Source organism: Ostrea edulis, chromosome 4, assembly GCF_947568905.1.
Source record: "Ostrea edulis chromosome 4, xbOstEdul1.1, whole genome shotgun sequence".
In the NCBI taxonomy this organism is placed as follows: Eukaryota; Metazoa; Mollusca; class Bivalvia; order Ostreida; family Ostreidae; genus Ostrea; species Ostrea edulis.
This window is the reverse complement of record NC_079167.1, coordinates 33,854,765-33,877,876: the sequence shown is the minus strand read 5'-3', so window position 1 is coordinate 33,877,876 and position 23,112 is coordinate 33,854,765. Positions and strand designations below refer to the sequence as shown.

Here is a 23,112-nt window from a genome sequence, read left to right as displayed (position 1 = left end):
CACAATAAAACAACATGTAATAGAAGCCAAAAGTTTATTTTTACACATTCATCAACGAAATACAGACTTTTAAAAGAAATTCAAAAATTTTGCAAGTATATACTAAATAGATGTATACATCAACAGTGTCACATGACATCTGACCAATAGTAAGTGTCCCACACATTTAAATAGAGATGTCGCTGAACTTTACAATACACAGACAATACCATAACAACACGGTCTATCGGGTCTACACAACTCTAGACTACACAAGATTGGCAACCTTGTGCATTTCATATATTATCAAAATTTCTCAACAACTGAAATTGGTTGTTCTGTTCCTGAAAGAATTAACAGTTTGCATGCTTAAGACCACGGATGTTTTAAACTGAAAGATACATGATGTTTAGTAAACTGAGTTAACCCCCTTTGGAGGTTACATTTTTTTTTTTTTTTTTTTTTTTTTTGTATTTTACTTTTTTTTTCAGTTTATGTCTGGAAAGTTAATTTTGCAAGAGGGAACATTTAGAAATAAAAATAACTCTAAACAATTGGCAATATAGGGTGTCAATGGCATCTCCAAACCACTGTCACTAACATATGAAATTCAAACTTTATCGCTGACAATTAGGATCCAAGGAATTCAGAAATGTTTGCAGAAAGTTTTAAAAAATAAAGAAAAAAAATTCCAATATTTCAACAACTTTTCATAATAGAATACTATTTTTGTGCAGTTAGCAATTTCTCTTATTAAAAAAAACCCCAGAATTTTCTTGAATATAATTCTGAAAATCAGTTTAGATAAGGGATGATACTGATGCACAGTAAAGATGGTTCAAGGGATTTTTTTTTAAAATGAATTTTATATCTACATGTATGAAAAGTATGTTTCTATTGTTATATATGAATGATTGCATTAAAAGATGTACTTTACATGGGACAAATTCCTTCTATCTTTACAAAACACCTCCATAACAGATAGAGTTGAAAATCGGACATTTAATTTTCTGTCATTTTGAAAATCTGCTTTCTGTACAGAAATCAATGCCTACTGTGGTTTCATCATTATTCAATGAACACTAAATTTTCGTGGTTGAGTAAGATCATGAAATCAAATTATCGACATGGAGCAGTTTCTGTTTTGAAGACACTAAACGGTAGTACCGTTAAGTCGTTTATGAATTTACTTACTAAAAACATTTGTAGGCGAAATGATGAAATTTTAAGCTGGAGAAATTGACTGAAACCACAATAATACATTTATTTTCCTTCCCGCCTATTTCACTAATGTTATCGTAGCTATCTTGACTGCCATGACATCAGAGTTAAAAACTTTTGCATGTTTCTTTGGCATGCTTTGAAATATAATCAAACTAGTTAAGTTCCTTTCAGCCTGACCATATTTCACAGAATGTCTTAGAGACCCCAACACATAGATCTATATCCTTGGTGATGAGAAATTTGATAACATTTGCTCTTTCACGATTTATGGAATTTTTTTCTTTGTACTTTTTCAAGTGAAAATTCATTGTGAAAATCTCAACAAAAAACACAACAAAAACCAAGACTGGATTACATTTCTAAAATGATGCCCAAGACAATAAAACAACAAATAATTTTTAAAAAATAAATAAATAAAAAATATAAACGATCCCAGTTAACATATACAACCAGATTGTAATTTTACTTTCGCTTTATGTATATCTTTCAAAATGCAATCCAGATTTACTTCAGTCCCCATTCTTCAGTGAGATTTACACAATGTAAGCCGATATTCAGGAATTCTATCATGTATTAATCATCATTGCACTACACAGCTCCTACTCTACATACACATGTATACCTTCCATTAGAATTCCTGAACGTCAGGTGATTAATACGTTTATAATAACATGATACAACAAAACACGAAAAAATAAGTCGTTTTGTGGAAGTACCATCTTCACTAGCCAAGTGTCTGATTCACTCACAGGGGCTAAGCCCGTTTTGGGCCTGAACTCTTATGATACCATAAATACAGATATATTTATGGTATCACTGAGTTCTGGCCCAAAACGGGCTTACCCCTGTGGATTCACTTACTCGCAAATGGTACACTTGGCTAGCGAAGTTGTGGAAGTACCTATCCAAGCCAAATGCCTTCAGTTTTCATCAGTGCAGGAATAGTAATTAGGCAAAATGGAATTCAATTCACACAACTAACCCTCCAGTTAAGAATAGTACATGCTACAATGGACATTATAATATATGATTGTACGCATAAAAAATAAAGGTACGAAATTAAAAAGAGTATTGTACATAGGAGATTAATGCCATACAATGTCAATTAAAAAAAATCACTACATGTCTAACAGACACATACACTCACATACACCATTGGACAATCATGTGTGAATTCTGCAACATACATGTACAAGGAACCAAAGAAGTTTCCATGGGTACAAAATACACATTTATCCATCTTTTTTCTTTTGTTTTTTTTTAAGCCAGTTTTTCTTTTTTTTTTTTTTACAGAATGTTTTGTCCTATACAGATATGTATAACTATCTAATGCAAATTTAGAACTGATTGTACATGACATGGAAATTTGAAGCATTCAGAAAGTGAACTTTGGACAGTTTTGACAAAGGTTTGATTGTTTTAAAGCATTTTAAAGGTTATGTAAGTCCCAATGTTAAATAATGTAACATACATTTTTTTATTTCACAGATGCTTCATTTAGATAACTTCAAAGTTCCATTAGAATTAATATACATCATATAATAAAAAATAAAATAAAATTCTTCATACATAATGAAAAATTATTCGGACTGAAACTGAACCAATTCAATCTATCACATACCTCTGATGAACAAAACAAATGATGTGTCAAATCTCACACACAACATTACTATGTGTACAACAAATGTGATGAAAGGAATCTTCAGAAAAGGACACGAATGCATGATCATCATATCCAAATATAAATAGTGCATTACTATACCCCACCTACACACAGCCCAAATGTTTCTGGGGTTTCGTGGCAAGGTATGTAATATCAATTCACGTCTTTCTTTCATTCAAACAATATCATTGGATAACGGGATAAATATACTAGATGCGACATGAAATGAATAAATTTTTCATCAGTAGTTTTAAAAACAAAAAACATGATAAAACAATTTTTTTTTTGTTCCAACAGACAAAATTCTATGCTTTGGAAATAAATACATGGTGAAAATGTGGATAAATAATACTGTTCCAAACTCATTCATAACCAGCAGACAGACCTACAATGATGTCTGTCTCTTCATGTAAACAAATCAAGTTTCATCTATAAAAAAGCCACACAATCAGAAACAAAAATTACTTTCTTGGACATGTGTATTTAAAAAATGATCATATAACCAGGGAACCTTAAATTATTGTGCTTGTTACACCAAAGGTTTCAATTTAAAAATAAAGCTTGAGTCACAGTGGATTCTCGAGGCAAAGGACTTTTCCCCCCAATGGCATAATACCATATTCACCCCAGTAAGTGTTCCAGCATATCTACATTTCTTTGTAATGGCAAAACAGTATTATTGCTATTTCCTAATGATCCTTACTTCAAAGATGAAATCATATTTGAAGTCAAAAAATGTGAATGACTTTTGCTCATAGATTCTTTGTATAAAGTTTGAATGAAAAAAAAGCAGAGGATGTGAAGTGCATGACTGCATTAACTGACATAGTCAAACATTTATTGCATAGATATAAAATGGGCAATATCTATGCAGGTGGACAGACAAAAAATGGGCAATATCTAAGCAGGTGGACAAAAAATGGGCAATATCTATACAGGTGGACAAATAATGGGCAATATCTATACAGGTGGACAAACAGCAAAATAATAGGCAATATCAGCTTGAAAACTATGATACATATACACGAAACAAAACTAAAGGAATCTGGACTCCCATATATCTTGCATACACTTGAGCAAAGCATAAGACTTCAGACTGAAAATACACGCAGGTGTAAGTACATGTAGCATGCTTATGGGCTCGAGGGCTTACTGGGGCAAATACAGTGGGGGTTTTAATATAATGATGTCCCGGATATAATCATCAATTAAATCTCAAATACACATGTGAAGTAGAGTAATTCTTAAGTCAAATCGCAACAGATCGTAAAGGACCTCATGATTAACAACCTTAATTAGCTGGCCAAATTTTTATACTCACAAAGAAACAGACTATGATCTGTATTTAATGACGTACTCGGGGTACGCCTGATCAAACGTGAAAATGACAAAAATGTTGGGATCCCTCATGTCATCTACACAAGAATCGAACAGGTCAAACGGGTTACTCGGGGACTTGTGGGGCGGTCGCACCATGCTGCTGTGCCCTATGGTGAAATCCCCTGCTACTACTCGTACCAGAAACATCTCCTTGTCTCGGCTCCTGTCAGTGTAGCTGTCCGCAAACTTGGCGCTCTTTGTAAAGTAGCTACCCTTCCCATACTTGGTACCAGTTGACTGACCGCTGAATCTGAAGTCAAACCCCTGCCTACAGATGGCATCGATGTACTTGTTGGATGTGCCGTGGAACAACCTTCTCTCGTTCAGCTCACCTGACCGCTTCTTCATGCTCATTTTCTCACGCTTACTGCAATATATCAACATATACTTGACTTCATCCCTGTTCCTGGAAACAATTTTCCCTATAAAACCTATCATGTGTACAGATTCAACTATTTTACCACAATGATGTTGCAGTGTACAATATTTGTAGCTAATTGATGTAATAACTGTAAATCAACTTTAGCTACATGTAATTGCTGTAATCACTAAATCTATAGAAATTATTATAATGGTAATACACTTTTTATTGCTCATGTTACTCCCCCCCCCCCCCCCCCCCCTCCTGACCTGGCATATTCTATTTATAACTCTCACTTCCCCACACCCTCTATATAAGTGAGGTGCCTCCTACTGACCTGGCATAGTCTATTTATAACTCTCACTTCCCCACACCCTCTATATAAGTGAGATGCCTCCTACTCACCTAACATAGTCTATTTATAACTCTCACTTCCCCATCCCCTCTATATAAGTGAGGTGCCTCCTACTGACCTGGCATAGTCTATTTATAACTCTCACTTTCCCACCCCCTCTATATAAGTGAGGTGCCTCCTACTGACCTGGCATAGTCTATTTATAACTCTCACTTTCCCACCCCCTCTATATAAGTGAGGTGCCTCCTACTGACCTGGCATAGTCTATTTATAACTCTCACTTTCCCACCCCCTCTATATAAGTGAGGTGCCTCCTACTGACCTGGCATAGTCTATTTATAACTCTCACTTTCCCACCCCCTCTATATAAGTGAGGTGCCTCCTACTGACCTGGCATAGTCTATTTATAACTCTCACTTTCCCACCCCCTCTATATAAGTGAGGTGCCTCCTACTGACCTGGCATAGTCTATTTATAACTCTCACTTCCCCACACCCTCTATATAAGTGAGGTACCCCTCCTCACCTGACATAGTTCATCCATAACTCTCCATTCTCCACCCTCTCTATACAGGTGATGTACTGATTGGGGGACATGGTCTGGTAGAACAACTCCTTGATTTTCTTCACTTCCTCTGCTATTCTCGGTGTATTGTCCCCAGTTATCTGTTTTTGAGAGTTTAAAATTATTAACACTATAACATGCATGAATTCATGTACTTATCCATGATGGTAATTAAATCATTGAAATGAAATAATGAAATAAAAATTAGAAAACTAACAATTCAGAAAGGGTCATGCAATGAATATTTACATATGAAAAATTCTACGTCCTACATCTCCATAATGATAACAAGATGCCCATGGGCCACATTGCTCACCTGAGTAGCAGTTCCTAGCAATAAACAAGCTTGAGCAAAACTATCATTATACAAGCAGCTTGGTTAAAAAACTTTTCAAATGTAATGACTAAAAATAAATATCAAACTTAAGGTGGGTCATTAGTCCTGGATTTTTGGGGTAACATTTTTTGTTTGTTTGGAATTAACGTTCAGAGTAATGAAAAAATGCAAAACAGTTCAGGATTTCCATATCAATTTTCATTACAGACACTAGAAGTCAAGTAACCCTATGTAGATTTTTATGAAATTCATTGGTAACAGTTTTTTGTTATTTCAATATAAAAACAAAATATTTTTTTTAATTGCATTTATTTAGCATTCATGAAGCATGCCAATAACTAAGACACATGTCATTTTTAATATGTTCATCAAGTTTTAGAATAAGATGTGCAAAATTATTGACTTAGCGTTATTGTCCAAAATGTTAAAAAACAAACGAATGTTGACACATTTTCCTTATAGCATGGTTTACATATCATTTTTTCTGTTTATATTAGTAGAGGTACATCTGTTATAGTTATTTATGAAAAAAAATCCATACCTTTCCTTAATAATTTTAAATCTATAGCTTCCAGAGTATGTATACCCCCATTGAAGAAGAAAAAAACCAAAGCCTGGCACCATACAGTTGAGCGATTCAAAATCATCCATGGATTAAAATTTTATGTAATTTCATGAAAAGACACAGATAATGATTCCGTATCAACTTGGTAAAATGTTTGTGAAAAATGAAGGAAATCTACTGCATAATAGACATGATAAATAATTTAATGAAAACAGAGTTATTGTCCTTGGATTCAATATTTGAAACATATATAACTAAGACATTTGAAATACTTTATGGCTAACAAGATTTTTTACAATATCTACTGAAAAAGACTCCATCAAAATTTATGTTCTGGTCATTAAATCATTGACTTTGCAAAATCTAATGACATCATAGGAGGGTGGAACTACGTTAATCATTAAACCCGACTACAAATTAATCAATTATAATATGCCCTTGTAGACGGGTATGGCCTTTCATATTAACAAATTTCATCTATGGATGCTTTGTGCCAAGTTTGGTTCCCTATACATTCGCATGTAAAACTTTGATCCTCTATTGTGGCCTAACCCCAGGGGTCATGATTTTTACAAACTTGAATCTTCACTATTTCAGGAAGCTTTCATGTAAATTTCAGCTTTTCATGCCCAGTGGTTCTTGAGAAGATTTTTAATGACCCCACCCTATTTTAGCAATGGCCCTTCATTTGAATAAACTTAAATTCCCTTCACCTATACAATTTTTGCCACGTGGTTCTAGAGAAGTAGAAAATGGGAAAAAAGTTTACAGACAGACAGACGGATGGGATGGACAGAGGTGATCAGAAAAGCTCACTTGAACTTTCAACTCATGTGAGCAAAAAAAAAAACCTGAAGAAAATTTTCTGTTAGCCCAACCCTTAGGCCTAATTCCTAAACCTAGGGGTCACAATTTTCAGTTTTGGTGGAGGGCTCAATGCTCAATATAATGATGTAAATATCTTGCAACCTCGATGTTCAGAAGTAAAGAAGATTTTCTAAGATAATGCATTTTCAATATATGACCAACTAAGCTCCATCTTGGAACATGAACCCTGAACCCAAGGGTCGTGAATGTCATAGTTTTCATAAAGGGCTCATTGCTTATAATCATGCTAATAGTTTGACTGATGGATGTTCTGGAGTAAAGAATATTTTTGAAGATTACATTAATTTTGATGATTTTGGTCCCAGAGAAGCAGGGTCCATGATATTCATAAATTTTGTTCCCCATGACCTATAGATGTTATATACCAAAAGTGGTTGAAACTTTTCGAGAGAAGGAGCTGAAAATGTCTAAAAGCCTTATGAGGGACCGATGTCAAATGACGACAGACCACAACAGATAGCAATATATTGCAGGTCACATGAGTGCATTTATGTACCCACCACTGTCCTCTGGAAGTGCTCTATCACATGCTGCTGTCCTCCCATCCGAATCTGGTGAATCTCCCACTCTGCTGGGATATAATTCTGCATTGGGCGAATCAGTGCAGGACCCGTTACCATGGAGACCACTTTTCCTGTCTGCGAGCCTGCTTCTGGTGCCCTAGGATGATCATATATTCATTTTCAAAGCCATTATGTATGAAACTTATACACTAAACAATGTATAAAATCACTGTGCATTACAAAAACAATGACTCAAAGTGCACCATGATGACAGTACTTTTATGGTTCTAAATCAGCACTCACTTTTTCTTGTTTTTCTCCATTTCTTTCTCATCCACATACACTGGCCTTCTTCGGACTTTCCTCTCCGTGCCGTTCTCGCTGTTCTTTTGTAGCAACTGCTCAAAGTCCATCACATATTTGTAACCCATGGTACTGAATTGGAGCTGTCCAGTCGGGTTCTTCAAGAAGTTCTGCTCCATGCTAGAGCTGTCCACTGAAGACTGATATCTGTTCGCTGGGTAATTTGCCTAAACATAATAAAACAAATTTGTTGTACTCATCTACACACAGCTAAAGCATTTATTGGCAAGTTCCTGGACAGCAAAAACACTATATATCGTTATATCTATATCAAATTATGTGAACTTAATCAGAGAAATAAAAAAATTGATTCCAGTGTATCCCCCCCTTCCCTCTCATTTGCTGTAGGTGAATGAATGAGTAGGATGTACAGTAGTTGTAGGTTTGCTTCAAATGTTGCTGACAAATAAGTGGGACAGACATGATAAATTTTCAGATGATAACTAACCAGTTGTCTTTGTCCGACTCATAGAAGACCCATTACCCAGGGCAGAGATCAAAGTAATAGGTGGTGGTAGAAGTATTATGCTTCTTAAGCATCATGAACCCAGGTGAATAGAAAAACCACTTGTTACCAAAAGATAATTTTCATATCACAGAGGTGTTTGCTTGACCTTTGAACTTGATAGAGGTTTTCCTTATCTCATAGTGAGTCTGCATGTGAAGTATGGTGACTCCGGGTGAAAAAATGAGTTAGATTTGGAAACCAATACTTTTATGGATAGATGGATAGACACCCCAATTACAGTGTGGCTCCCTCCCCCTACACTTTGTTATGGGAATATAATAGTAAAGTTGTATTTTGATACATGTAAATGTAATAAGTTGCTACAATCTTAATATGTGGCAAGAAAAATCAAATCTACCACCCTTTTCTTTATTAGCTGCTATTTACAATCCAAACTTCAGCTTTTAAGAGTGATGCATGCTTTGATAGTCAACAGGAAGTGATGCATGCTTTGAAAATCAAAAGGAGTGGAGCATAGTTTGATAGTCAAGAGGAAGTGATGCATGGTTTGATAGTCAACAGGAAGTGATGCATCCTTTGATAGTAAATAGGAAGTGATGCATGGTTTGATGGTCAACAGGAAGTGGTGCATGGTTTGATAGTCAACAGGAAATGATGCATGGTTTGATATTCAAGAGGAGTGGAGCATGGTTTGAGAGTCAACAGAAGTAGTAAATGGATTGATAGTCAGGAAGTGGTGCATTTGATAGTCAACAGGAAGTGATGCATGGTTTGATATTCAACAGGAGTGGAGCATGGTTTGAGAGTCAACAGGAAGTAGTACATGGTTTGATAGTCAACAAGAAGTGGTGCATGGTTTGATAGTCAACAGGAAGTGATGCATGATTTGATAGTCAACAGGAAGTGATGCATGGTTTGATAGTCAACAGGAAGTGGTGCATGGTTTGATAGTCAACAGGAAGTGGTGCATGGTTGGTTTGATAGTCAATAGGAAGTGATCCATAGTTTCTTACTTGTCCATACTCCTCCCAGATTTCGTCGTTATTCTGCCAGAACCACTTCCACACAGTGGCCAATGGTTGGAACTTTTCCACTTCAGATGATGGGGTGGACAGCCGGCGTATAAACATCTGGGCCACGATCTGGTTCTTCTCCAGTAGGACGGCATCCATTGTGTCAAAGTCCAACTTCAGTATTCCAGAGCTGCAATATGGCAAAATGTTTAAAGAATGACAATTATTCCTACTCAATATTTCATATGATATAAAGTAAGGGTCAGCTTGAGTGCAGACAAACTGAATCATGCACATTATGAAAATTCATCTGCACTCTCCGTGTTTTTCCTTTATATAACTGGTACCAATAAACGATACAATTCCCAATGCCTAAATACTATCGATTTCTCCCTATTTTTAAGGCAAAAAATATGTCTGCTTTTAATATACGGCGTGACCGTTGGACTGAGCGAAGCATGGATACGGTCATTGGCATGTCCCAAGTGATAGTCATAATTCTGTTCAATACGGTAATTTACCATCCATTTAAAAATATGTATTATTTATGAAATTCCCCTTGCATTAAACGCCCAGTATCAAAGGGGGATATCTATGAGGATAATATAGCACCAGCTGACGTAAACCGTGCATAGTGACGTCAGATGTAGCCTCGACTTTTTTCTTCAACTTTCAAACCAAACAATTATAAACAATAATTCATTTCAAAATATATATTATTTATGAATTTTTCCTTGCACTAAATGTCCAATAACATCTAAATATTAAAGGGGGGTATACGAGGATAACAGTTCTACAGGATCCGCCTATTCATTTGAAGCGGGGAATATAACGCCAGCCAACGCAAATCATGCATTGTGACGTCACATTTAGCCTCGACATTTTTCTCTTTCAAATCAAACAATTATAAACAACAATACACCCCGTTTGCAATTTAAAAGACAGTTAAAACAAAACAAAATTAACCAATAAATTCAAATTGGTAAAAGGTAAGCGTAAATGTATTGTATATTTTTATTTAAAGAAACTCATGAACTCGTTCATCTATTTAGTCGTATTTCGAGTTTTTCTATTTGATGATTGGCTAAAGACTGTAACAATAATAATTATACCATTCATTTTTAACAAACTGGGTGTTTGAATTACAAATTGCACGTTAGTCTTGTATTTTTGGCATTCAAAATCAAAACACGAATAACTGTAGAAGCAACTAATGATCAAAGCATAATCACAAAATTTTCAGTGAACGTATATAGAGATTATCTGTATTCATTTGCAGATTTTCTCATTTTTTATTTTACGTATACGTGTTACCTTAAGAGCCTTGCTTTGCGGACGGGCCCGAGCTTCACTCAGTATTAACACTCAGTAACTAATCAATCTGAGATTCCTCGGACTCTAAAAACACTCACTCACTTTGACTTGTGTCATAATATAAAAGCGGGGTTGATAATCAGAGGAATCTCATATTAGTAACCAATGTGGGCCAAGTACAAAATAAGACGAAAATATTCTTGTCAATTTGAGTATTTAATATTTTAAGTGATTAATTAGGTATTTGAACCAAATGTATCTAATCGTGAATGTGTGAATGGGACGATTTTCATCTTATGTACTGACCTTGTACATGTATTCAGTTACTGCAAAAAATGTAATAGTGTCTAAATATTACATACTCAGTTACTGTCAACCCTGTAATAGTGTCTAAATATTACATACTCAGTTACTGTCAACCCTGTAGTAGTGTCTAAATATTACATACTCAGTTACTGTCAACCCTGTAGTAGTGTCTAAATATTACATACTCAGTTACTGTCAACCCTGTAATAGTGTCTAAATATTACATACTCAGTTACTGTCAACCATGCAATAGTGTCTAAATATTACATACTTTTAAAATTACTGTTAACCCCATAGTAGTGTCTAAATATTACGTACTCAGTTTTGATGTAACACTCGCTCCTAATAACATCGCTGAAGTTGCACTCTACTTCGAAATTGTGATCACGTTGAAAGTCATCCCACTGGTTCAGGCCCTTCTTGCGGTACTGCCACTGGTATGTCATACTTTTGTGAGATTTACGACAGCTTTTGCCAAATGCACAGCGTCCTCTCAGGTGAAATATACAAATGTCGGCAGGTGGGTCATCAGGGGAAGAACTCGACGAAGATTCGTCCAGTTCAGACGGGTCCTCGTTATCCGAATCTACTCCTGTTCTATAAAAGTAAATGTTATCATAGTCTGAAATAGTTCACAAAATTCTTGTAAGTATTTATTAGAATTGTTCTTTTATCACTGTGTCTTGAAAATGAATTGTTTAAATCTCTATGCATCTAGATCTGCTACCTGTACGGATCTTTACTCTGTGCAGAGGTCTGGCTGCTAGCATCATCAAACACATCAAACTCCACGTTACGAATCTCCTGCAGAAGCTCCTTGGGAGTTCTGTTAGTATTAATGCCGTACTTTGTCAGGATTTCTGCAAAATTTTGTTAATAACTACCTTCATTCTTAAAGATCCATATGTTGTTTGTTTCCAAACTTTTAAAGACGGTTATTCTATCAATAATTATAGCAATATATAATTATATATACACATAATAACTTACTCAAAATAAACCGTTTAATTTCACCCTTAATGAGAGGAATAGGTCGAAAAAGTTCACTCTCAGACATCTTTGGTTGGTCTTATTTGTATAAATGTAAATGCCCCTCCTTCACACATGGTCGGAAAGAAAACAGTGTAACCGTGTTTGTAAGTTTTGAAATTGAATTCATTGACTGCAGATATTGGAATAAGAACCTATCATACTAAATACACTATGCTAGATCATGTGTAAAACACTTAAAGTGCACTGTAGATAATGATGCACATTAAAGTTGAATAATAGAAAAAAATTCATAATCGATAATTGGTCAAAATCGGAAGAACTGTATCGATCAATGATCGATATAATCAGTATAACTTACATGTACATGTAGTTAATAAATGACCATTATTTTTGGGGTTATTTCTTTTTAGTTTTAGATATGTGCAACATACACACATCTATTAGCCTATTAACAAGGAATGAAATGGGAATCAGAGGAATTTCAGATTAGTTATCAACTTCACAATTGTTGAGTTGATTTCAATATCCATGATGATGATGATGAAATGGGAAGCCTTCTCCCTTTTCAAATGTACACGTAGTTGATTTGTTTATTGTGGCTTTGTGTTCGAGTGATTATCAATTATGAAAAATGGAATCGATGATCAAAATCGAAGAGCCAAAAACGATCGACAATCGTTTCATCACTAATGTACATCTCCAAGAATTGCTGGAAAATTGCATGTGGTATGAGTGCGCTCTAAACATACAAGTTCCTGGGAGACGTAGAGTTGATCGGCCAATGCTATCTTGGAGAGAGCTGATGGAGAAAGATCGTAGAAAATGGAAGCTCTCTACTGCCGACCCTCAAGATCGGAAAGAATGGAGATCTGAGGTGAGATCTGCCATGCGTGCAGTTAGCCAGATACCTGAAAGGAGGCCCACTAGTGTGGACACTACCCGTAATTCTGCACGGATATAAAAAGGAACCGACAACAACAATATATGCTAATAAGGCAGTTACATGGCCAGGACTCATTTACGAAAGAAAGGTGTTTAAATAGACAGGCTGCATACTTAACAGTTTTTTGTTTCATTTTATTCATAGAATACCGTAATATTGATATCTTTATTACTCTAACATAAACAAAAGGCCCACAGGCCTTAATTGGTCACCCAAGTATCAAAAGAATCACTAGTCCCAAGGGCTATGAAATCTAGAAAACATTTCCTGCTCTAAACATCTAAACCAAATTCTAATATTCAGCAACAGTATAAAACAAGATGTGTTATCTAAATTACTTTAATATCTTTGATTGATTTTATATTGTTTAACATCCCACTCGTGAATTTTTCACTCATATGGAGACATCTAAATGCCTTTGAAAGTGCCTACTGATGAAGGACTTTATATTAATAAAATATATATGTAACATTAACACGATATGACTAATTTGGACCCATCCTAGTGTCAAAATAATTTTGGTACATCCTTTTCTACTTTTCCTAAATATGCATTTAGTTTAAAAAAACTTAAAGAAGTCTTTCAAATAATAATGACAACAATTATTATAATAATTTTGGCTCTCGCCATCCAACCTGGAACCAAACCTTTACTCATGTGTTAAAACCATGAAATTTTGGTAAAGGACTACCTCCTTCTAAATATCTATTGCGGACCCGGGTTAGAATAGGTCCTCAGTATCCCTTGCTTGCCGTAAGAGGCGACTAAATGGGATGAGACAACAAAATCTGAGGTCCTGTGTCACAGCAGGTGTGGCATGATAAAGATCCCTTCCTGCTCCAAAGCTGTAAACACATCACCGATCAAAGGCCCAAATTTTACAGCCCTTCACCAGCAATGGTGACGACTCTGTATGAGTGAAAGATTCTCGAGAGGAACGATAAACAATACACAATCCGAATCGATCAATTAGCATCAATAGCACTGAAGAATATATTATTTGGATGTTTTACACACCTATATAATATATATACACTTATAATATATATACACTATGTATCCTTAAGTATGACCCTGCCCTGCAGTCATAACCTTTTACCCTGGGGATCATAAATTTACAATTTGATGAAGGCCTACATCACTATGCATTTAGTTTTCTTACACGTGCAGTTGTAGGGAAAAAGATTTTTTTAAAGTTTTGTAAATTTTTTAGTTTTGTCCCACCCCTCCCTAAGGCACCAGAGGTTGCAAGAGTCCTGAAATTTACAATTTAAGTCACCCTTGTTTCAAATATGCTTTGTACTGAATCTGAAAAAAATTTGAACTTTAGGTAGCTATTAAGAAGTTAAAAATCTTCAATTGTTAACACATTTGATCACTAACCATTTTGAACTCACTCTGATACCAAATCATGAAATTTACCATTTGGTGAAGGGTTACCTGTTCATTCTGAATATCCATTTAGATTCAATTTAGTATCAATAGCACTAAAGAAGATGTTATTTAAGTGTTTTATACATACACACTATATAGTTAGTTTGGTCCCGCCCTGGAGTCAGAACCCCAAACCATGGGAATCATGAAATTTACACTTTTGGTAGAGGCTTTCCTGCACTACATCACTATTCATTTAGGTTTTGTTACACATGTGAGGTAGTAGAGAAGAAGATTTTCGAAACTTGTTTTAAAAAATTGCACTTTTCGCCCCACCTCTGGGGTGCAGAAATCATGAAATTTACATTTCATGATTGAAAAGATGCTTCATACCAGATTTGAAAAAAATTAGACGGTTAGTTATCAATTATTAATGCACAATGATTTTTTTTTCTCCCTCTTCTATCCATTTTACTCTAGATCTTATCTGTGCCCCCCTTGATTTTTTGTCATACAGATGAGTTAGTTGATTTTCAAGGGTCCTTTTTTCTTTCATATTAATTTCATTTGCAGGTTTATCTTCTATATCCTGTATTTGTTTTTCTAGATCCATGACAGACTTTTTGTAACTTTTTGACAGTGATTTTGAATATGAAATACTTAAGCTACGAATTTCTTGTTTAAGTTGTTCCCAAAGATCATGTACATTTATAGTATTCAAATTTGCTATTTTAACATTATATTTATGAATTAAATCATTAATAATCATTTTATATTTCTTATCGTTCAAAAGACTCGTATTAAGTTTCCAATAACCTTTACCTCTTTCATTTTCATTTACAGTAACAGAGAGTTTAATAGCTTTGTGATCACTTAACCTGATTCCATCAGAATGAGTTCCTGGCACTTGTTGTACACGTATTTTGTGAACTTTAGCTAACATGATTTGACTTAAAAAGATATAATCAATACGACTTATGGGTTTGTTGCTTGAATTACACCACGTAAATCCAGGTTTTAACCCCTGAATTTTTTTCCAAGTATCATTAAGATTGAATTTATTTAAAATTTCTATCAAAATGTTTGTGCTTTTATCTGCAGCCGTAGTTTTATTTTTCCTATCCGTTTTATCAAACACACAATTAAAATCGCCTCCTAGAATTATATTTTCTTCATGTAAGGCATATTTTGAAATATAAGCTTTTAGCTTTTTGAAAAAAGACACTCTTTCCGTTTCTGAATTTGGACTATAAATATTGACAATTGTGTATGCATTATTTTGAAAATTTATATTAAGTAGTAAAATTCTACCATCTTGAGTTTTGTGTACATTTTCTACATCAATATCTACATTGTTAAATAAAACTGAAACACCCCGTGCATGGGGTGAATTCGAAAAAGCATGAAAACATTTGCCGAACCAACGGCTGTTATACTTCGATTGATTCTTCTCAACAAAATGCGTTTCTTGAATTAAAGCTATATGAACATTAGTGTCTCTTAACCAATCGAAAATTTTTTGTCTTTTTTCATAGCTATTCATCCCTCTAGCATTGAGGGAAATAATGGATAAATCATTCATTACACTAAAGTTCTAATCTGATTCTCCAGAATTGAGGATTTCATTTTGTGACCGATTTCTACGACTGTGTCGCATTTTGCTGGCATCGGGTGCATTTTTTGTTTTCTTGACCTTTTTGGAAAGCTTGGTAATGATATCACCTAGCGTGTTTTCACCAGGCCAATCAGATTTGTCAGTGTGCGTCGTACCAGTTTTGTTAAGCCCCGATCCCCAGAAATCGTCGTAGGTGGATTCCACGAACAAGGCTTTTGGGGGTGCACTTTTCAAAGCATCGTAAAATTCTTGAACTTGAGCTAGCTTAGCTTCCACGATTTCCTTCATGATGTTGTATTGAGAATCAATGAAATGTTGAGAAGCCAAAATGTTGTTACCGATTTGTTTGGCATCTAAGGCAGTGGGTGCAGCTTGGATAGCCGTCGCGCGTGGAATGTCACCTGAACGCACTGCCTTTACGTACTGATATGCATGCTCCGATGATTTGTGTTCAACACCGAATACTTTGATATCGTTAAGGTGAAAATTTGAAAGGATGTCATCTTTTCCACTAAATGGAATAATATTAGGATCCGCCTCTGTATAGAGCTCACACTTTTCATCTCCTGGATTATGCCCTGGTTTTTTACAGGCTTTGCAACACTGAACGCTATCACACTGATTTGTAAAGTGTTCATTGCTCCAACATTTCGTACATCTAGGAGAACGCTTGAGAGAGGGTTGGCCCTTATGAAATAACAAACACTGAATCCCGGCGCACACGCAGGATCGGGGTAGAAACTCCCCCTCTTTAAAGGGTTTAACATACACGAATCTATTTCCATTCAAGATCTCTGTCATTCTGAGGGTACTGGGATTTCTAATTTTTTCGTATTTTATTTCACTGCATAGAGAAACTTTGAACTGATCAAGCATGTTTCTTACGGCAGAGTCGTCGACGGACAAAGGAACGCCTTTGATTGTAATTTTAAGTATCTGTTCATTTGGATTGCCGGTACCTGTTGAAAACGGATTGTTTGCATATACCTGTACGTTCCTACTTCTAAGATCAAATCCTTCGGTGACCAGTTTAGATCTACTGCTCAAAGAATCCACATAGATCCGCCACAGGTCTCTGTCTAATTGAATGCATTTTACATCATCGATCTTTTTTGACAATTGTACTGCAATCTCAAAGTCAGAGATTTTATTATTTCTATCATTTTGTATTTCACTATTCTTCAAGAACACTGGTTTCAACATCTGAGCTGGCACTGCCATCGCCATAGTTTGTAATAACACAAATGTGAGTATCTACTCACTTGAGTCACTAGGTAGAAATCTGCTTCAAAAAGTTTTCTGCTACTAGAAAAATTGCAAAAAGCAAAAAGTATAGTTACCTTTTACCTTTAGGAACACTCTAAGTCAAAATAATCCAGGTAAATATCTGATTTTGACAAAGAAAATGATCAAAAACACGGACAGGTAAATTTTCCGTCCATTCACTGCCCGTATCACGTGATCTCTCTCAGATTAGAAAATTACCATCAATCAGACAATGTGATTAGAAAAGTAACAGAACAAACAAAAAGTGTTTATAATGATAATGATATTTTAAATGAAATATGTTCATTTTATGACAAACTATATGAATCAAAGCACATTGATGATAATGAAATACAAAATTATTTAAATGAAGTAAATATTGAAAAAAAATTAGATGAAAATGGAAGATTATTTTGCGATGAAATGTTTACTCTTCAAGAATGTAAAGAAGCGGTAATGAATCTTAAAGATAATAAATCACCCGGAATGGATGGAATTCCTAATGAATTCTATAAAACCTTTTGGAATGAAATTAAAGACATTTTTTATGCAACTCTTGAATACACTTTTGAAACTGGTAATATGCCCTTTACACAAAGGCTCTCACTTTTATCATTACTGCATAAAAAGGGAGAAAGAGATAAGATAAAAAATTATCGACCGATTAGCTTAACAAATTCAGATTACAAAATTTTAGCATTCGTGTTAGCTAGAAGGCTACAAAAAGTAGTTGATAATCTAATCAATGAAGACCAAACTGCTTATATTAAAGGCAGATTTATTGGATTTAGTGCAAGGACTATCCTTGATATATATGAATATTGTGAAAACTCAAATGACCCACAAATTTTGTTATTCTGTGATTTTGAGAAAGCTTTTGACTCGGTGGAGTGGAATTTTTTGTTTAAAACACTGGAGAAGTTTAATTTTGGTGCAAGTTTTATGCAATGGATAAAAATAATGTACAAAGACCCTATTTTTAGAGTGAAAAATAATGGATGGATTTCTAAAACGTGTAAAATGAATAGAGGAATCAGACAAGGTTGTCCATTGTCTGCCCTGCTTTTTATTTTTGTAGCAGAAGTCCTTGCCTGTAATATTAGATCAAATAAAGATATAAATGGGTTTAAGATCAAAGAAATGAAACAAGAAATAAAAATAGTTCAGCATGCTGACGACTGTACGATTCCTATTAAGAATGAAAAATCATTACAAATAGCGTTAAACACAATTGATATTTTTTGTAAACATTCAGGATTAAAACTAAATAAAGATAAAACAGAATGTTTATTATTAGGAAAGCTTAAAGGAACAAAAAAAGAAATTCTTAATCTGAAAGTAAATGAAAATTCAATTAAAGCATTAGGTATCCACATTGGTCATAGTAAAGAAGAGTGTTTTGAAAAAAACTGGATACGGTATCAAAGAGATATAGAAAAATTATTAGATTCATGGAGAACCAGAAAACTTACAATATTTGGAAAATGCTGCATAATAAACTCTTTGGCAATATCAAAATTAGTATATGCAGCAACTTTATTACCAATTCCTGGTGATGAATTTATCAAAGAAATAAATAAAATAATATTTAATTTCATTTGGAATAAGAAAGACAGGATTAAAGGAAACACCCTGATAGGAGATAAACTAAAAGGAGGAATACACATAGTTGACTTAAAATCCAAATTCAAAGCGCTTAAAGCATCATGGATCCCAAAAATAATATCGTGTAACCATAAATTAAAAGACTTTTTCCAGAGCTTCTGTCAAAGGAATCAATATGATATTTACTATCTATTAAAGACAAACGACTCATTTTTGAGTGAAAGTGGAATGTTACATAAATACATACCCTATTTTTATAGAGAAATTATTACATATTTCAATGAAGCTAAGGGCAATTCGACAACATTACAATTTTCCCAAAATATTTGGAAAAATAAAAGATTTACTTATAAAAATGAGACACTTTGTTTTACAAATTGGATGAAAAGTGGTGTTTTAAAAGTAGATGATCTGTTTAATGAAATTGGATTCAAGGATATTACTGATTTTTCAAATCTTACAAACAAACATAACTGGTTGTGTGAATATAAAATACTAAGAAATGTTTTTAATAAAATAAGTCATAAGACAGAATACCATATAGAAAAAGAAAACGTGTTTTTATTTAAAAATGGAAAAATTGAATCTATAATTGGCAAATCTTGTAAATTCTTTTACGACATTTTTGTTGATGACAAGTTTCAAAGATCATATATGGAAAGTATGTGGGAAAAGACTTTTATGTTGGAAAAGTCAGACTGGACTAATATTTATAGAAATAATGTATGTAAAGTTGTTGATAAAAATGTTGCTGAATTTAACTACAAACTTTTGCACAATCTTTTATGCAACAATTATCTACTTAGCAAATGGAAAAAAGATGTTCATAGAAACTGTACATTTTGTGCTGATGTCATTGAAAACAATGCACATTTAATTTTTGAATGTCAAAATGTAAGACAGATATGGAATACTGTTGAAATGGTGCTTGAAATTGACATTCGATGGAAACATATTGTTCTCGGCTTTTTTCATGAAGATAATCCTAAAGTGCATACATTTAACTTTGTGATTTCATATATTGCTTTCAGAATTTACAAAAGTAAAATGATGTTAAGACTTGAAAACAAAACTGAAAGTGTGAATAATCTCTTGATACAGGTTAAATTAGACTGTTATAGAACATACTTAACATTAAGAAAATCAAAGTACGATTTCCTAGATCACAAATTATTTGAGAGACTTTCTTTGTTACTTTAATGCTTTATATTATAACACATGTATTGCAATAATCTGTATGTACTATGTATCTGATATTCAGTTTCCAACAATAGCATTCTAACAGTACTTGAGGGTGACCTGTTCCTCAGTACTTGTTGTTAGGGGAGTGGTGAACTGTTTGTGATTGTGTCTCCCCTGCAACAATATGGATCAATCATTGCTTTATATGTATTAAGTAGATTAGATTTTGCATACTGATATAATTTTGACATCTAAATATACTTTGCTTTTTTTTAGTTGAAAAATATTGCTATCTAGCATGTAAATCTTTTAATTGTAAAAGAAAAACAATATTATCAACTATACTGTTTGATATCATGTAGATATGTTTCTTAAATATGCATACATGTATAGTTAACACATATATATACATATATCCAATCCATGGAGCCCCTGGCACCCTAGGTGAGGATTATTCGGGGGTCTCTGCGGAGACATTACCCCCAAATATCAAATGTATGTTAGCTAGAAATAAAAGATATTGAAAGGGGAAAAAAAAAAAAAAAAAAAAAAAAAAATTAATGCACAATGATGGATGCAAACTTAAACATTGGAGCAATATTCAACAGGTCCAACACAATCTCTAGTATATTTAGCTATACATCTTTATTAAACTATATATATACATATATATATAATCTTTTTAAAACTATTTGAAATAGCTTGATTTAGCTACTAAATATGGAAGAATTTAGATACAAAATTGTCCAATGTTTACAAGTAAACAGTTGAGACCTTTAAACTGTTAAATATTTCATAATTTTTAATTATACATGTATATATTGCATTTGCAATTAGTAAAGTTTTGTGGGTGATCACATTTGGTGACACATTCAACTCAAGTACAATTAAAGTGATCAGATTTTTCATCAATTATTCCAACATAACATTTGAAAAATAGAATTTCAAAAACGTTTTCAAAGTCACAAAAGATGTCATCTGGGAAATTTATTTTTTTATGCTCATAATTACAATGTTAGTAAGCCTCCAGTGACAAAATATCACAAAGACTGCTATTATTTTATTTGCCTTTAGGCATTAATTTCTTTGAAATAAAATGGAATTGAATAGATGTCAATTAGCAATGCCTAGTATAGCTTGGGGTATCTTCTTTAAAAAAACATGTTTGACCTGGTCATAATCCACTCAGGGTGGAGTTCTTTTGTCTGAGATCTGCCAAGCATATCAAATCCAGAAGTAGAAAAGGGACATGTTATGCAATCAAAACAATGGACTTTAATTGGAGTAAAATCAGCTTGAATTCCTGACTAAACCTGAAAATCTGTACAATTTTATATCAGACATGACAGCATGAATGGGATAGGAAAAGCTGGACCTGATTAAAAACATATCTTGAATAAAAATTTAAACTAGATTTGTATGCATGAAAGTAATTTTAAATCCAACTAAAAAACAAACCTTTAACTTGTGGATCAAAAACATCATGACCTCTCTTGCATCTCTTTCCAAATCTACACTGTCCTATGACATAAAATTTGCAGATGTGTAAATAAGGGCATGACTTTCCATCTTCCTGTGCACGGCATCCAACATTGATGTTATAAAACTTGCATATGCTTGGCATTGTTGTCCTTCCTCGACTCTCAGTAGTACGAAACAGATTTTTGATGCTGTGTACACTTAAATGCTCTAACATGTTCTGTCTTAACAATGACATGTTGTGAGGAGATGTTAAGTCATGGCCAAACAGACAGTTTTTCCCCTGTTTTTCAACCCTGCAGCTATTGGACAATAGGTAGAACTTACAAATATGTAAACCATCACAAACTGGTATCCCAGGACATTGGCCCTGCTTGGAGCAGTGTTCTTTACACAGACCCAACTTTGTGCAAACAGTCAAAATGTAGTCTTCAGTTCCTTCCTTTGCATAAATAGTAAAATTGTTGGGGTAATTACTCAGAACTTCAATCAGCTGTTTTTCACTCAGTCGCACAATTTGTGAACCCAGTTGTTGGGAGAGTTCAGTCGCTGACATTGGTTTCTTGCACTGACAGAGAATTTCAATGGATTTCCTGACAATGGATTGGTTAAAATCCTGTACCGAAGATGAGGATTGCGAAGGTGGGGGTTGCGCCATTGGTTGTTGTTGCACGGTTGGCAATGGTTGCGGTGGTTCGTAAACTTCTGCATGAGCAACAGGTGGCTGAATCTGTTGCATCGGTTGCTGGTACTGCATAAATGGGTATTGTTGCACTGGGTGCTGGTACTGAAGCTGATGGGGAATCTGTGTCTGGTGTTGGATTTGGAACTGAGGGACAGGATTAAAATCTCCAACCGGCCGCACCTGCTGGGGAAATTGTGTGACCTGCATTGGCATCCCGGGGACCATCTGTCTCATAAAATTTGCTTGGGGGCCTGTACCACCAGGCAAAACATAGTGGTTGAAAGACATGTTTCCTCGTTCACTGCCCTCACTATAATAACGACGCGTTCAGGCCATCACTTCCTTTTTAAGAAAAAGAAAGTACAAGCGGAATTTCCGGTCTCGTGATATTGCGTCATTTGGGTAATTCGTACATCAAATAGGTTAGTTATTTTCATGTTATTAAAATTTCTATCCTGTATAAATAGTTATTGTGTGTATTTTATACAATTCGTGATGTGCATATAATATTCCGCTATACACTCAAAAGTTTTACATATTTGTGTTTGTTTTTAAATGGGGGGGGGGGGGGGGGGGGGGGGGGGGGGGGGTATATGTTTGTGTAGCAATGCAATATAAGAATAAAGGGAGCGGATCAAAGGTATGATTTGAATCAGATTGAACATGTTCCGTGCATGCTAGAATGT

The 23,112-nt window shown here is 34.4% G+C and overlaps 1 protein-coding gene across 1 annotated transcript; it reads right to left on the bottom strand.

Moving 5' to 3' along the window:
* Positions 1–20: 20 nt before the first annotated feature.
* LOC125669636 (protein mono-ADP-ribosyltransferase PARP12-like) lies at positions 21–22,817 on the bottom strand. Its single transcript, XM_048904312.2, has 8 exons — positions 21,721–22,817; positions 12,012–12,144; positions 11,603–11,881; positions 9,665–9,854; positions 8,123–8,349; positions 7,817–7,976; positions 5,488–5,627; positions 21–4,613 (listed from the first exon to the last, which is right to left on the bottom strand). The coding sequence occupies exons 1-8, from the start codon at positions 22,712–22,714 to the stop codon at positions 4,199–4,201; spliced, it is 2,538 nt and encodes an 845-aa protein (XP_048760269.1). The 5' UTR covers positions 22,715–22,817; the 3' UTR covers positions 21–4,198.
* Between the last annotated feature and the right edge of the window lie 295 nt (positions 22,818–23,112).